Source organism: Amphibalanus amphitrite, unplaced genomic scaffold (assembly GCF_019059575.1).
Source record: "Amphibalanus amphitrite isolate SeventyFive unplaced genomic scaffold, NRLGWU_Aamphi_draft 000009F_arrow, whole genome shotgun sequence".
In the NCBI taxonomy this organism is placed as follows: Eukaryota; Metazoa; Arthropoda; class Thecostraca; order Balanomorpha; family Balanidae; genus Amphibalanus; species Amphibalanus amphitrite.
The window spans coordinates 670658-683574 of NW_024881505.1; the positions used below are offsets into that span (position 1 = coordinate 670658).

At 45.7% G+C, this 12917-nt stretch overlaps 1 protein-coding gene across 5 annotated transcripts; it reads left to right on the top strand.

The window, feature by feature from the left end:
• Nucleotides 1–71: 71 nt before the first annotated feature.
• Nucleotides 72–12123, top strand: LOC122380017 (alpha-(1,3)-fucosyltransferase 7-like). 5 transcript variants are annotated; one of them, XM_043362759.1, is made up of 4 exons: nt 72–146; nt 757–809; nt 8238–8510; nt 10200–12123. In XM_043362759.1, exons 2-4 carry the CDS (start codon nt 807–809, stop codon nt 11079–11081), a joined length of 1158 nt encoding a protein of 385 aa, XP_043218694.1. In that variant the 5' UTR covers nt 72–146; nt 757–806; the 3' UTR covers nt 11082–12123. The 5 variants fall into 5 exon arrangements, with proteins under 5 accessions (XP_043218694.1, XP_043218687.1, XP_043218701.1 ...); XM_043362752.1 differs by having other exon boundaries at nt 139–408; XM_043362766.1 differs by having other exon boundaries at nt 140–174.
• The last annotated feature ends 794 nt before the right edge of the window (nt 12124–12917 follow it).

Consider the following 12917-nt stretch of genomic DNA (forward strand, 5'->3'; position numbering starts at 1 on the left):
TAATAATCTAAAAGCAACTAATTTACAAAATTCAAAATGCTAATATGCATCATTACAGCCTACAACTCTTTAGCTAAATTTTGCTGTGTTTTAAAGTAGTTTCGGTCTTTTACCAGAAATAAAGGCCAAGGCCCTAAATACTATCTGTAAGTTTTACATGTGTGAATCAAATCAGTACAAATTCTTAATCTTCTTAATTAATTCTTCTTAAGGGCAAATTCTTAATTCCAATCAAACTTAGTCCAGACGATCAAAGGGACTTTTATGGGGATTCCAGATTCTGAGAATTATCATGTCGATGACCCTTTCAGCAGCACGGCATGTGCGCGCATCAATTTAAATTTGTGCATGTCTACCTTCAAATTGATGCAGCACAGTTTATCTCATCTCCAGTGAACGCACTGTTAAGTATGTATTAATGGTATTTACTATTTGGTATATACATAGCAGGTTGTACCTTGGGGGCCCTAATTAGAGTTGTGGGCCGTGGGGGACTTATATTTTTATCCTTTGACCTTTTGTGCTAAATATTTTGAATTTTAGCATGTTGATTTCGATTACCATGCTGACATGAAGAAGCTGTTTCCAGTCATTAAAAAGTTATTTGAAATAGGCCTGTATTGCTGCTAGCTGAATTATGAAACACACGATTTCATTTTTATCTTAATTTTTGTAATTAAGTGACTTGTGAAAATATTAAAGCTTGGGTTATTTCTCTTAAAAGGAAATGTTGACTAATCTGAATCCCTTTCACAGCTCATCAGTTCTATTACTACAACAGATATCTGTGATGCTGGCAAATAGCAATGGTAAGTTCTTGAACTTTTGGCTAAAACCACTACTTTGATTTATAAAAGATAAGTACATTGTGTTGCCATCCCCATAAGCTATTGATCTGTGTGTTTTTACTTTAGTTTTTGCCAATATTCCTTTCAATAGTTATCTTTCTTCACCATGCATCTCGAATTGGGGCAGTATCTGTCTCATAAGTTTACAAAGAATCAAGACATATTAAGGTTGTACATGATTCAATCTTGTCTTTGAAATGGATGTCTGTGAAGTTAGCCAACATCCAACACAACACAATTTGCAACGTTGAGCTATAGCCATAAAGCTGGGTTGTAGGTCAAATGTAACATGCTTGTGTGATGAATACCACTCTTAGAATTCCATTAAAAGAATGGACTCCCCCCCAAAAAAGCTTGAAAAATGAGAGTGTAGGTACCTTTTTCGGGAAAAAGGTGAATTGCACGGTGTAAATGGTTCCAAATGAAAGCACGGCCAAAAATGCAGGTGGGTCATTTTTCTTATTTTTAACTTAAGGGACACTTGTCCCTATAAAAATCAAAAGCCCTAAAAATTACAGTGCACCTTTTTCGGGAAAATGGTGCATTGCATGGCGTTGCAACTGGTCACATATGAAAGAACGCCCTAAAATGCAGGTGGTTCATCTTTTTGATTTTTTATTTATGGGACCCACCCTTGTCCATTAAAAAATTTAAAAAAAACGTTCAAAAATGGCAAAGTTTACCTTTTTACGGGAAAATGGTGCATTGCACGCCGCTATAAATGGTTCCAAATAAAAAAACGCCCTAAATTGCAGGTGGAGCATCTTTTCGATTTTTTATTTAACCCTAGCATGTGTACCGAGGGGGGTCGGATGGACCCCCATGGTTTTTCGAGAATAACTCGCGCAAAAAGCGGCCGATCCCGACAAAACTTTCAGTACCCTCGAGTTGATCAATTTTACACCTACTCTGAAAATGTCATGACCCTGACCCAAGTGACCTTTGACCTGTGACCTATTTCTCGAGGCCATGTTCGGCCGGAATCGCGATTCGGCGTATGTCGGCTCGCATTATCCACGCGTTTGCAGTCTTTTTGTGGTTTGAAGCGTTCAAACATGGGATATGATGTTGCTCCCATGCATTAGGGTGGGAGAGTGTCGAGGTCACCTGAAGGTCAGGCTGGGTCATTGACCCTTGATGACCTCGGCTCACTTTTTCGAGTTTCACAGGTTTCTTGGCTAGTTTTTGGAGCTGAATTCGAATTTAGCAACCATTTGAACATTTACCTAGTAGTTTTGGTGCATTCGTAACATGTTACGAAGCTGTCAGAAGCGGTGACTTGACACCTACTGGGACATTCCACGATAGATCGACCAAAGCCGTACGCCCTCATATGTTATGTTCTGCTTAAAATTGGTGTACCTAATGCCATGGGTTGTGATGGGAGGGGAAGCCAGCTGTGGCAAGGAATTTTTTTCTTCGAACAACGGTTTCCGAGATCATAGGCGCGGGAACTGGGGGGGGGGGGGGGGGGGCAGTGGGGGTAGCTTGCCCCCCCCCCTCCAACTCTGGGGCCGTAGGGGCGTTGCCCCCACAACTTTGAGACGGAATATCGCACTTTTCTGCAAATGTTTTCTTTTTTGATGAAAAAGCCAAGGGATGAAAAATAAGTGGCCTAAAACCGGTGAGAAAACTAGATTTGGGGGTACCCTAGGTTGATCTCTATTATGGTGTGCCCTCCCCCACCCCCCACCCCAGTCTGAAAGTAGTTCCCGCGCCCCTGTCCGAGATATAGCCTCGGGCAATTTCTGGAGGTCACGCTGCAACCCTATGTTTGGTGGCCTATAACTCAGAAACTATTGATTTTCTATGAGGAAAACTTTATATTGTTCAACTCGCAATCAACCAATGAACATTTTGGCTTTCTCGGTTTTTTAATTTTGAAAATTTGATCACGTGACCTCTTGACCTATTTTTTTTTTTTTTGAAGAGTGACCTTGATATTTTCCCCACCGAAAGTTGCATTTTTGTCTGAGACGATTAAAGCCTTACCTACCAGTTTTCTTTCATATGCGACAATAAAAAAGTGGCTCTCGGCCTGCGTTGACCTCAGTTCAGGTCGTTTTTGTGACCTACCCTTTATAAGTTAATGGCAGATATATCGGCTACCACCAAAATGCATCTTACCCGTTCAAATACTTTTGAATCATGTTGAGTTAGGCTATTATTGATAGCATTGGTGCAGCTTTGCATCAGTGACCCGCTGAAAGGTCATCCGGGGTCACCCGTTGAACACAGGACAATAATTTAACTCTTTTGACTGTATCTTTTGATCTTTTAGAGCGAGAGACATGGAACAGGCACCATTGTGTTTGCCTTGGCCTAGCGCCAGTTCGCTTTAACCCGCGCACCGACGGAGGGGGGCGGATATCCGCCTCCCTGAGGTTTTTCGCGAATAGCGGGAAAACCGCGGCGCGTAGCGCCGCGAAATTTGCTACGACTATTCTCTCATCAATTTTACACATGGTGTGCAAGTTTGAACCTCCTAACTTTTAAGCTCAGGTCACCAGGTCACTTTGAATGACCCAACCTCAAGTCACTTTTTTGCAACTTTGTCACCGTGCCAGAGCTACAGTAGATGTCGGAGGCCTTTGAAAGTCGCAGGATGTTATTAGGTCATTAGTAGCTACAATTTGTATATCTCGGAATTTTGATGTCGGTGACCTAAGGTCAGGTCAATTTCGCGACCTCCCCATTATAAGTCAATGGGGGAAAAATCAACTCCCTGTTTTTACCACTAAAACGGGTCGGAATGGCCCCATATACCATACATGACTTCATATACGATGAACCTTCACTACCTTGAGGTCTGTTTTGCTGTTGGGCAGCTGTAAGGTCATGTGACGTCATCAAAGGTCACCAAAGGTTTTTTGCCAATAACTCCGTACAGGAACAAGATACAGACGCGTGGATGGTCTCATTGTGTTCAGCTCGTCAAGACGCATCGAATGATATACATGATGACCTCGAGGTCACGTGACCTGAGGTCAACCTTTGACCTTGACCTTTCGAGGTCAACATATATATCGTTCGATGCGAATTGACGAGAGAATCACGATGATGCCCTTAGTTTGTTCCTATCTTGACTAATTCGAAAGTTATTCGAGAAAAACTCTCTCCATATCTAGCGCCGCCATTTTGACTTTTTCGACCCCTGTGACGTCATCTTTGACCTGACCTGAAAATGACCTTAGTAAAAATTGTAGACCTTGTCCGTGCGTATCCGATGCCGTTTACTGCTTGTCGCTATCTTGCTTCGTTCTCGAAATCTCAGGGGGGCGGTCATCCGCCCCCCCCCCCGTCGGTGCGAAGTTGGCGCAGACCCCCGTCGGTGCGCGGGTTAAATTTCGACATCGATGACCTAAGGTCAGGTCAATTTCTTGACCACCCCACTTAAAGTCAATGGGGCATAAATCGGCTACCTTATTTTTACATTAAAACGCTTCGGAATTGCCCAATATACCTTGAGTGACTTTATATACGATCAACTTTGAATACCTTGAGGCCTTTTTTGCTCTTGGGCAGCTATAAGGTCATGTAAGGTCATCAAAGGTCACCAATGTTTTTTTTTTGCTAATTACTCCTTATAGGCTCGAGATACAGCTGTGCGGATGGGCTCATTGTGTTCAGCTCGTCAAGGCGCATCGAATGATACACATGATGATCTTAAGGTCACGTGACCTGAGGTCAACTTTTGACCTTGTCCTTTCGAGATCCACATATACATGTTTCGATACGGGTCGACGAGAGGATCACGATGGTGCTATTTATTAGTTTATTCCTTGCTGGGATGCATCGAAAGTTATTCGAGAAAAAAAAACTATAGCGCCGCTATTTTGACATTTTTAGCCCTGTAACGTCATCTTTGGCCTGACCTGAAAATGACCTTTGTAAAAATTGTAGACTTTGTCCGTGTGTACCCTATGCCGTTTACCGCTTGTCGCTATCTTGCTTTGTTCTCGAGGTCTCTCTGTCGCTCCCGCTGGTAATAATGGGCAGGCCACAAAAATGACCTGACCTGAGGTCAACGTTGGCCGAAAGCCATTTTTTTATTATCGCATATGAATGACATTTGACAAGGTTGTCATCAGACAAAATTGCAACTTTCAGTGGGGAAAATATCAAGGTCACTCTTCGAAAAATAGGTCAAGAGGTCACGTAATTAAAATTTTTAAAAATTGAAAGTCCGAGATAGCCAAAATGTTCATTGGCTGATTGCGAGTTGAACGATATAAAGTATTTCTCATAGAAAACCAATAGTTTCTGAGTTATAAGCCGCCAAACATAGGGTTGCAGCGTGACCTCCAGAAATTAGCCGAGGCTATATTTCGGAAACTGTTGTTCGAAGAAAAAAATCCTTGCCACAGTTGGCTTCCCCGCCCATCACAACCCCATAGACCAGTTTTAACGAAAAATAGAATATGTGGATTTTGGGTGTCAATTTTTTTTTGTCGATCTATCGTGGACTACCCGGCAAAATCCTTACTGGATGACCTGGCCTGACCTGATCCGACCCGACCTGGCCTAAATAGCATGAATACATTATCTGTGATCAAAACTAACATGATATGCGTGATCAGCAGTCAGCACCCCGATAAACCCTACATCAGCCACGCTTTACGACGTTTTCTAACAGGTCTCGCTTTTCCGGCTTTTGGGTCATTGACTTGACCTGGAAGGTTAACCAATGACCTAGGACCTTAACACGCGCACTGCAGGGGGGGGGGTTCAACCCCCCTCTGGTTTTTTGGCTGCAACTCAAAAACCAGTGAAGCTACGACTTTGAAACTTTGTATAGCTGTTCATCAAACAATTTTACATCACCTATGAAAACATTAGTGTTAGGTCATGCAAGGTCAGGTCACCAGGTCACGATAAGTGACCTCACCTCATAAAAAGTTTGACGCTGTGCTACACCCACACCATTTGACTGAATGCTATGAAACTTTCAGAAATATATTAGGAGACCATAAGGAACATTTTGTATATTTCGAAATTTTTATTACTGTGACCTTAGGTCAGATCACTTTTTGGGGCCCGGCATGCAATTTCGGACATAACTCGAGAAGTATGGGACATAGAAACGTCATTCTTTCACCATCCCGCTCATTTTATCAAGACGCGTCGATCAAGATGCAACTTGACCTAGTTTGGTCTATCTTTGACCTAACATGACCTCGATCTCAGGTCACCTGAGGTCACCAACGGTTTTTCTTCAATAACTTTTAATTGAATAGAGATAGAGACTCCGTTTCACGTTTATCGTGTTTGTCTCGTCAATGCGGATCGAATGATATGCAACATGACCTATTTCGGTCAGGTCATGACCTTGACCTGAGGTCAACTTTTGAAATTGACCTTTCGAGGTCATATTATATACCATTCGATGCGCCTTGACGAGCTAAGAACGATGGCGATGGTGTGTGAATTATTTCTCTATCTCTTTGGGAAGAAAAGTTATTGCAGAAAAAGCATTTCCGGAAAATTTGCAATATTGATCTGACATTACATGACCTCTATAGGCTGAACCGTTGACCTTAGGTCAAATCTGAGGACAGCTCAGCGAAAGAACGTTTCAACAGATATCGAATGTTTTTTTTTCGCAACTTTCTAGCTCATCTAGTTCCCGAGATAAAGCGGGAAATATGGAGGGATGTCGAGATCGCTAAAAAATCGCAACATTTTGAGTTTGGTGACCTCTGCTGACCTCGTTTTTGACCTGACCCAAAAATGATCTAAGTATTTCTTGTAGATATCATCTCAACCTATCCAACGCCGTTTACCGCTTGTCGCTACGTTGCGCCGTTTTTGAGATCTCAGGGGGGTTGTTGTTTTCACCCCCCCCCCCCCTGCAGTTCGTGTTCGGCTCAGACCCGCTGCAGTGCGCGTGTTAAAATTGGGTATCATCGGCTTCCTCTCGTCACGGGCAACACGCCCGATTTTCCGCGAAGCTCTAGCTCGATCAGGGGCGAAACGGCAAGGGGGGGGGGGTTCAACGGACCTCCCCCCCCCCCCATTATACGTTCGCGGCTGGCAAAACACCAATACGTGCGATGGTTTACCCGCGGCGACGGGGCGGTTATCCCCCCCCCCAGTTTTTCATTAACGCGAGGGAAAAAAAAACGCGGCGCGTAGCTCCTCGAAATTTGGCATGACTATCACTAAATCAATTTTACACATGTTGTGCAGGTTTGAACCAGGGCTGCGGAGTCGATGGATTTTAGGGTGACTCCGACTCCGACTCCGACTCAAGCTCTGCCTCTGGACGTTTCTCTGTTCCTTTTCAAATCCTTATCATGATAATAAGGTTCAAAGTTGATATGCTTTTATTTTGCCTGACACGATCCATTGTGCTTCCTAGGCCTTGCATTGCAGATATGCTTTATAAATAACATGCAGAATTGAAAAGTAGGTTCTGGTGATTTCGCCGTCTTCTGCTTCTTTCGCTAAAAACGTTTGTCCAAAACAGGACTATGGCTTTTTTCGACATCATCTTATTTCGAAAGGTCAACGAGCGTAGTATCGCCAGGTGCAGGGCATGATGTTCAGCCATGTATGATGTATGTATAGTTAACTCCGGCTCCGGAGTCGGATTCGGTAAGATTTTAGCGACTCCGACTCCAACTCCGACCGATTCCAGGCAGAACTGTCGACTCCGACCGACTCCTCAGCCCTGCTAATAACATTGTTAATTAACCCATATATGCATCCTATTGTATAACCCACATATACTATATTGATTTGTCAGTAGTCACACTTTCACCACACACACACGCACGCATGCACACACTTTCTTCCCCCCTGATACGTTCATCCGCCTACACATTTCATTATGCTTACTTATGTATGAAACCGATTTGAAATAGCACATCGTCTTTGAATGCAGATATAGTTACACTTAAAATTTTTACTCTACTCCCTTGCGTGACCGAGATTACTTTCGTGTGATGCCCCCTTATTTCTCTGACGTTATTTCTCTTGCCTATGTACATCTGCCTATGCACACGCTTCAATATATTTTATAATGTATATGCGTTTAAGACATCGATTTCACTTCATTTAACATCTTGCAAAGTTTATCTCGCTGCATTTAGAGTCTACACTTCATTAAATACCCTATCAGTCCTCATTGGCGGGGAGCTCTTGTTTGGCGAAAACATGCCTGCCAGAAACTGGCCGTGGATACGCCTCTGACAAAGCTCTCAAAATATCAGCACGAAATCGTACCCGTCTTCATAATTCAAAATGGTAAACGATTCTGTGACTTTGGTACCTACGTGTAGGGTAATTGAATATAAATTTCCCCCAGTAGTACCTTAGTGCCTAAGTCGTATGTTGGATACTTGTATTCGCTACCCGTATTCCAAGTTTACTCTGCGGTTCTTTCAGGCATGCCAAGTATTAAAGATAACAAGAAAGAAGAGTTATATTCTGTTGGGCGTCTTTGTGCTGCTGTCGGTGGCTTACACCTTCTGGTCCGCCAAACACCACCAGGCATTGGTGTACTATGTCAGAAACCGGTTCATCAACCAGGCGTTGTACCGTGCGCCAGAGCTGAACGCCGCCGAGCTCAACAACACGCACCTGCTCCTCTACTGGACACCCTTCTTCCAGAATGTGGCCTTCGACGGCTTCGGCCGGAGACCGTTCGCCAAATGCCCGGTGAGGAACTTTAACCCGCGCACCGACGGGGGTCTGCGCCAACTTCGCACCGACGGGGGGGGGGGGGGCGGATGACCGCCCCCCCCCCTGAGATCTCGAGAACAAAGCAAGATAGCGACAAGCGGTAAACGGCATCGGATACGCACGGTCAAGATCTACAATTTTTACTAAGGTCATTTTCAGGTCAGGTCAAAGATGACGTCACAGGGGTCGAAAAAGTCAAAATGGCGGTGCTAGATATGGAGAGTTTTTTCTCGAATAACTTTCGAATTAGTCAAGATAGGAACAAACTAAGGGCATCATCGTGATCCTCTCGTCAATCCGCATCGAATGATATATATGTTGACCTCGAAAGGTCAAGGTCAAAGGTTGATCTCAGGTCACGTGACCTCGAGGTCAACATGTATATCATTCGATGCGTCTTGATGAGCTGAACACAATGAGACCATCCACGCGGCTGTATCTTGTTCCTGTACGGAGTTATTGGCCAAAAACCTTTGGTGACCTTTGATGACGTCACATGACCTCACAGCTGCCCAACAGCAAAACAGACCTCAAGGTAGTGAAGGTTGATCGTATATGAAGTCATGTATGGTATATGGGGCCATTCCGACCCGTTTTAGTGGTAAAAATAGGGAGTTGATTTTTCCCCCATTGACTTATAATGGGGAGGTCGCGAAATTGACCTGACCTTAGGTCACCGATATCAAAATTCCGAGATATACAAATTGTAGCTACTAATGACCTTATAACATCCTGCGACTTTCAAAGGCCTCCGACATCTACTGTAGCTCTGGCACGGTGACAAAGTTGCAAAAAAGTGGCTTGAGGTTGGGTCATTCAAAGTGACCTGGTGACCTGACCTTAAAAGGTAGGAGGTTCAAACTTGCACACGATGTGTAAAATTGATGAGGGAATAGTCATACCAAATTTCGCGGCGCTACGCGCCGCGTTTTTCCCGCTATTTGCGAAAAACCTCAGGGGGGGGGGGGCGGATATCCGCCCCCCGTCGGTGCGCGGGTTAAGGAACTTTCCCGCATTATCTGAATTCGACATCAAGCCTGTCCTTGTTTCACTGCGTGGTATGTATTTTATGTTGTTTGTGACTCCCCGATTCCGCTCTCTCTCTCTCTCTCTCTCTCTCTCTCTCCTCTCTCTCTCTCTCTCTCTCTCTCTCTCTCTCTCTCTCTCTCTCTCTCTCTCTCTCTCTCTCTCTCTCTCTCTCTCTCTCTCTCTCTCTCTCTCTCTCTCTCTCTCTCTCTCTCTCTCTCTCTCTCTCTCTCTCTCTCTCTCTCTCTCTCTCTCTCTCTCTCTCTCTCTCTCTCTCTCTCTCTCTCTCTCTCTCTCTCTCTCTCTCTCTCTCTCTCTCTCTCTCTCTCTCTCATCTCTCTCTCTCTCTCTCTCTCTCTCTCTCTCTCTCTCTCTCTCTCTCTCTCTCTCTCTCTCTCTCTCTCTCCTCTCTCTCTCTCTCTCTCTCTCTCTCCTCTCTCTCTCTCTCTCTCTCTCTCTCTCTCTCTCTCTCTCTCTCTCTCTCTCTCTCTCTCTCTCTCTCTCTCTCTCTCTCTCTCTCTCTCTCTCTCTCTCTCTCTCTCTCTCTCTCTCTCTCTCTCTCTCTCTCTCTCTCTCTCTCTCTCTCTCTCTCTCTCTCTCTCTCTCTCCCTCTCTTTCCCTCTCTCTCCCCCCCCGCAGGTCAACAACTGCGTGGCCACCAACGACCGGCGGTACTTGCGTCTGGCGGACGCCGTTCTGTTCCACGGCGCCGACATGAGCGTGTTGGACCTGCCGGCTGAGCGCTCGCCGCGCCAGCTGTACGCCTATTACGTGCACGAGTCTCCGCCGCAGCTGGACATGCTGCTCGGGCCGCTGAACTCGGCCTTCAACATCACACTCACCTACCGGCGTGACTCGGACGTGCACATGCCGTACTTCCGCCTGGTCGCCTGCAACGAGTCCCAGTCACTGGCGGTGACTCAGGACCGGCAGTCGGAGCTGACGCCCCCGCCGGGCGTGGTGCCGCCCGGCGGGCCGCTCGTGGCATGGGTGGTGTCGCACTGTTCCACCGACGGGCGCCGTGAGGACTACGTGGCCCAGCTGCGGCGCTACATCGCCGTCGACGAGTTCGGCGCGTGCTCGGGCCGGCCGTGCCCGCGGCCCGGCGCGCTGCAGTGCTACCAGCACCTGGCGCGCTCGCATCTGTTTTACCTGGCGTTCGAGAACTCGCTGTGCCGCGACTATGTGACGGAGAAGTTTTTTAACGCGCTGCACGTCGGCCTAGTGCCGGTGGCTCGCGGCGCCACCAGGGCCGAGTACGAGGCTCTTGCGCCGCCCGACTCCTTCTTGCACGTGGACGATTTTGCCGGGCCTCAGGAGCTGGCCGATCACCTCCGCTGGCTGGCCAGCAACGGAACGGCGCTGGCGCGCTACCACCGGTGGCGGAGTCAGTATCGGTTCGCGCCCAGGGAGCGCTGGTGCCGCCTGTGCGAGCTCATGTCACGCCACATGGAGCCCGGCACCGCGGTGCTGCCCGACCTGCACTCCTGGTGGTACGAAGGTGCTCAGTGTCACAGCTAGTCAGTGACAGCTACTAGTCTGCAGCTAGTCTGGATGTGGTTGTTGATGTATAGGGACCGTATTTCACCCGGAAGTCGTTTCGTCCATTTTGACACATGTGTTTTGTGTGTGATACGTTATGCATATTTCTATTAACCTCGCCCTTGTGTGATTAGAGTCCACCCGCGTTGATCAGTTGCTGAGCAGTGATTATTGTGATTTTGCGTCAACAGCATTTACGTGATTTTTACTGCTTTGTTTTATGCTTTTTACATCTTCATGGCAGCATTTTGATTTTCCCACCTTGCTTGATAGAGCCAGTCTGATAAGCGATATGTATGTACCTACACGGGCCCTAAGTTTATCCTGAATTACTGGTGTATGCGGACCGCGTTTCACCCGAAACTCGTCGTTTCTTTTGACACGTGTTTTGTGTGACATATGTTTCTAATAGATTCACCCGTAATTGAGGTCCGCCCGCGTGGTCAGTTAATGAGTAGTGATCATTGGGATTTTGCGTCAACAGCATTTGCGTGATTTTTATCCTGTTGTTTTATTCTTTTTTATATCTTAAATGGCAGCTATTTTTGATTTTCCCACCTTGTTTGATAGAGCCAGACTGCCGATAAGCTATATGTACACGGGCCTTAAGTTTATCCTGAAGTTATCCATAAGTTCCTTATTTAACAACTGGCTTTAATGTGGCCTATGACACTTTTCCATTGTAATGCTACCTCGCCCTTGGCGTGGGCCACATGCACGTGTCGTCAGTGATAACATCAAGGCCATGTTACTGTCATTTTACGCTTATGGACCAATGGTGGAGGTGTAGATCAAATGGCCAGTGCGATTGTGACACCATTTGTTCATAAAATACAGGGTTATCTCGTCTGTGTGCCATTGTCCAATGATGCAAGCCGTGTGACAGGGCGGTGTAGGTGATAGGTTTCTATCCGATGCTCTTGCTCGCTCCTTATGCTATACCTACATGCGCCATCGTTTATTTGTCAAATGCAACGTGAACTTTGTGACTATCGGATGCAATAAACTCTGCATAATCTTATTTCCTCGGTTCGGCCGTGCCGTTGGTCGATCGAACTATTTTCCACTGAAGAGTAATAAGCATTATTGCATTTCTGATCTGTGGCGATCTGCACTACAATGCCCAGGCGTTGTATTACTCAGGCTTATTAGGTGTAACGAATTGCTGTTTTAGGCCACTCAGTAGTTATAATCCACGCCTAGTTGCGTAAGGGACCCATTCGCCGGAAAGGCGGGACCGGGAGCACTGGGGTTCGGACACTTCGGGCATGGGCATGGCCATGCTTTTCCGACAGGGGAAGGACTGCGGGTTCGGGCCACCACTAGTAAGGTTATGGCAAAATGAATGCTTATAAGGGATTGCAACAGCAAATGTGGCCATTTTTTGTAGGCTGGCAGTAGAACGGAGCAACCAGGGTAGAACGTGTGAGCGGGATAGAGAGGGCTTAGTACCAAACCAAGCTCTGTGTAGTAGTCAGCAGTGTAGCAGTGTGCGATTATATCTAATTCTCCTTTTTACCACTGAAATTAAAAATATGGTAGGCATATAGAAAACGAGATTGCAGAGTGGGAATGTAAGGGAGGTCCCAGGAAATTGAAGTTAGTGTTACATATTTAAAGCTATCTTTAAGTTAACGATGCTAGTAATAAAAGTCCAATAAGTTGATACAAAATATCATTTTTGTTGATTTGATGACGTAAACAACAGATAAAGGGAGCATTTGAGATTCTATAGGCATTACCAACCATTATTGTTTTGCAGAATCCATCAAATATATTTTATCAAAGTAAATATACGAGTTTCTTTTTTAAACT

Coding starts and splice junctions, on each gene's coding strand:
- LOC122380017 (XM_043362759.1), top strand. Junction 8,511..10,199: donor GACCGTTCGCCAAATGCCCG/GTGAGGAACTTT, acceptor CCCCCCCCGCAG/GTCAACAACTGCGTGGCCAC.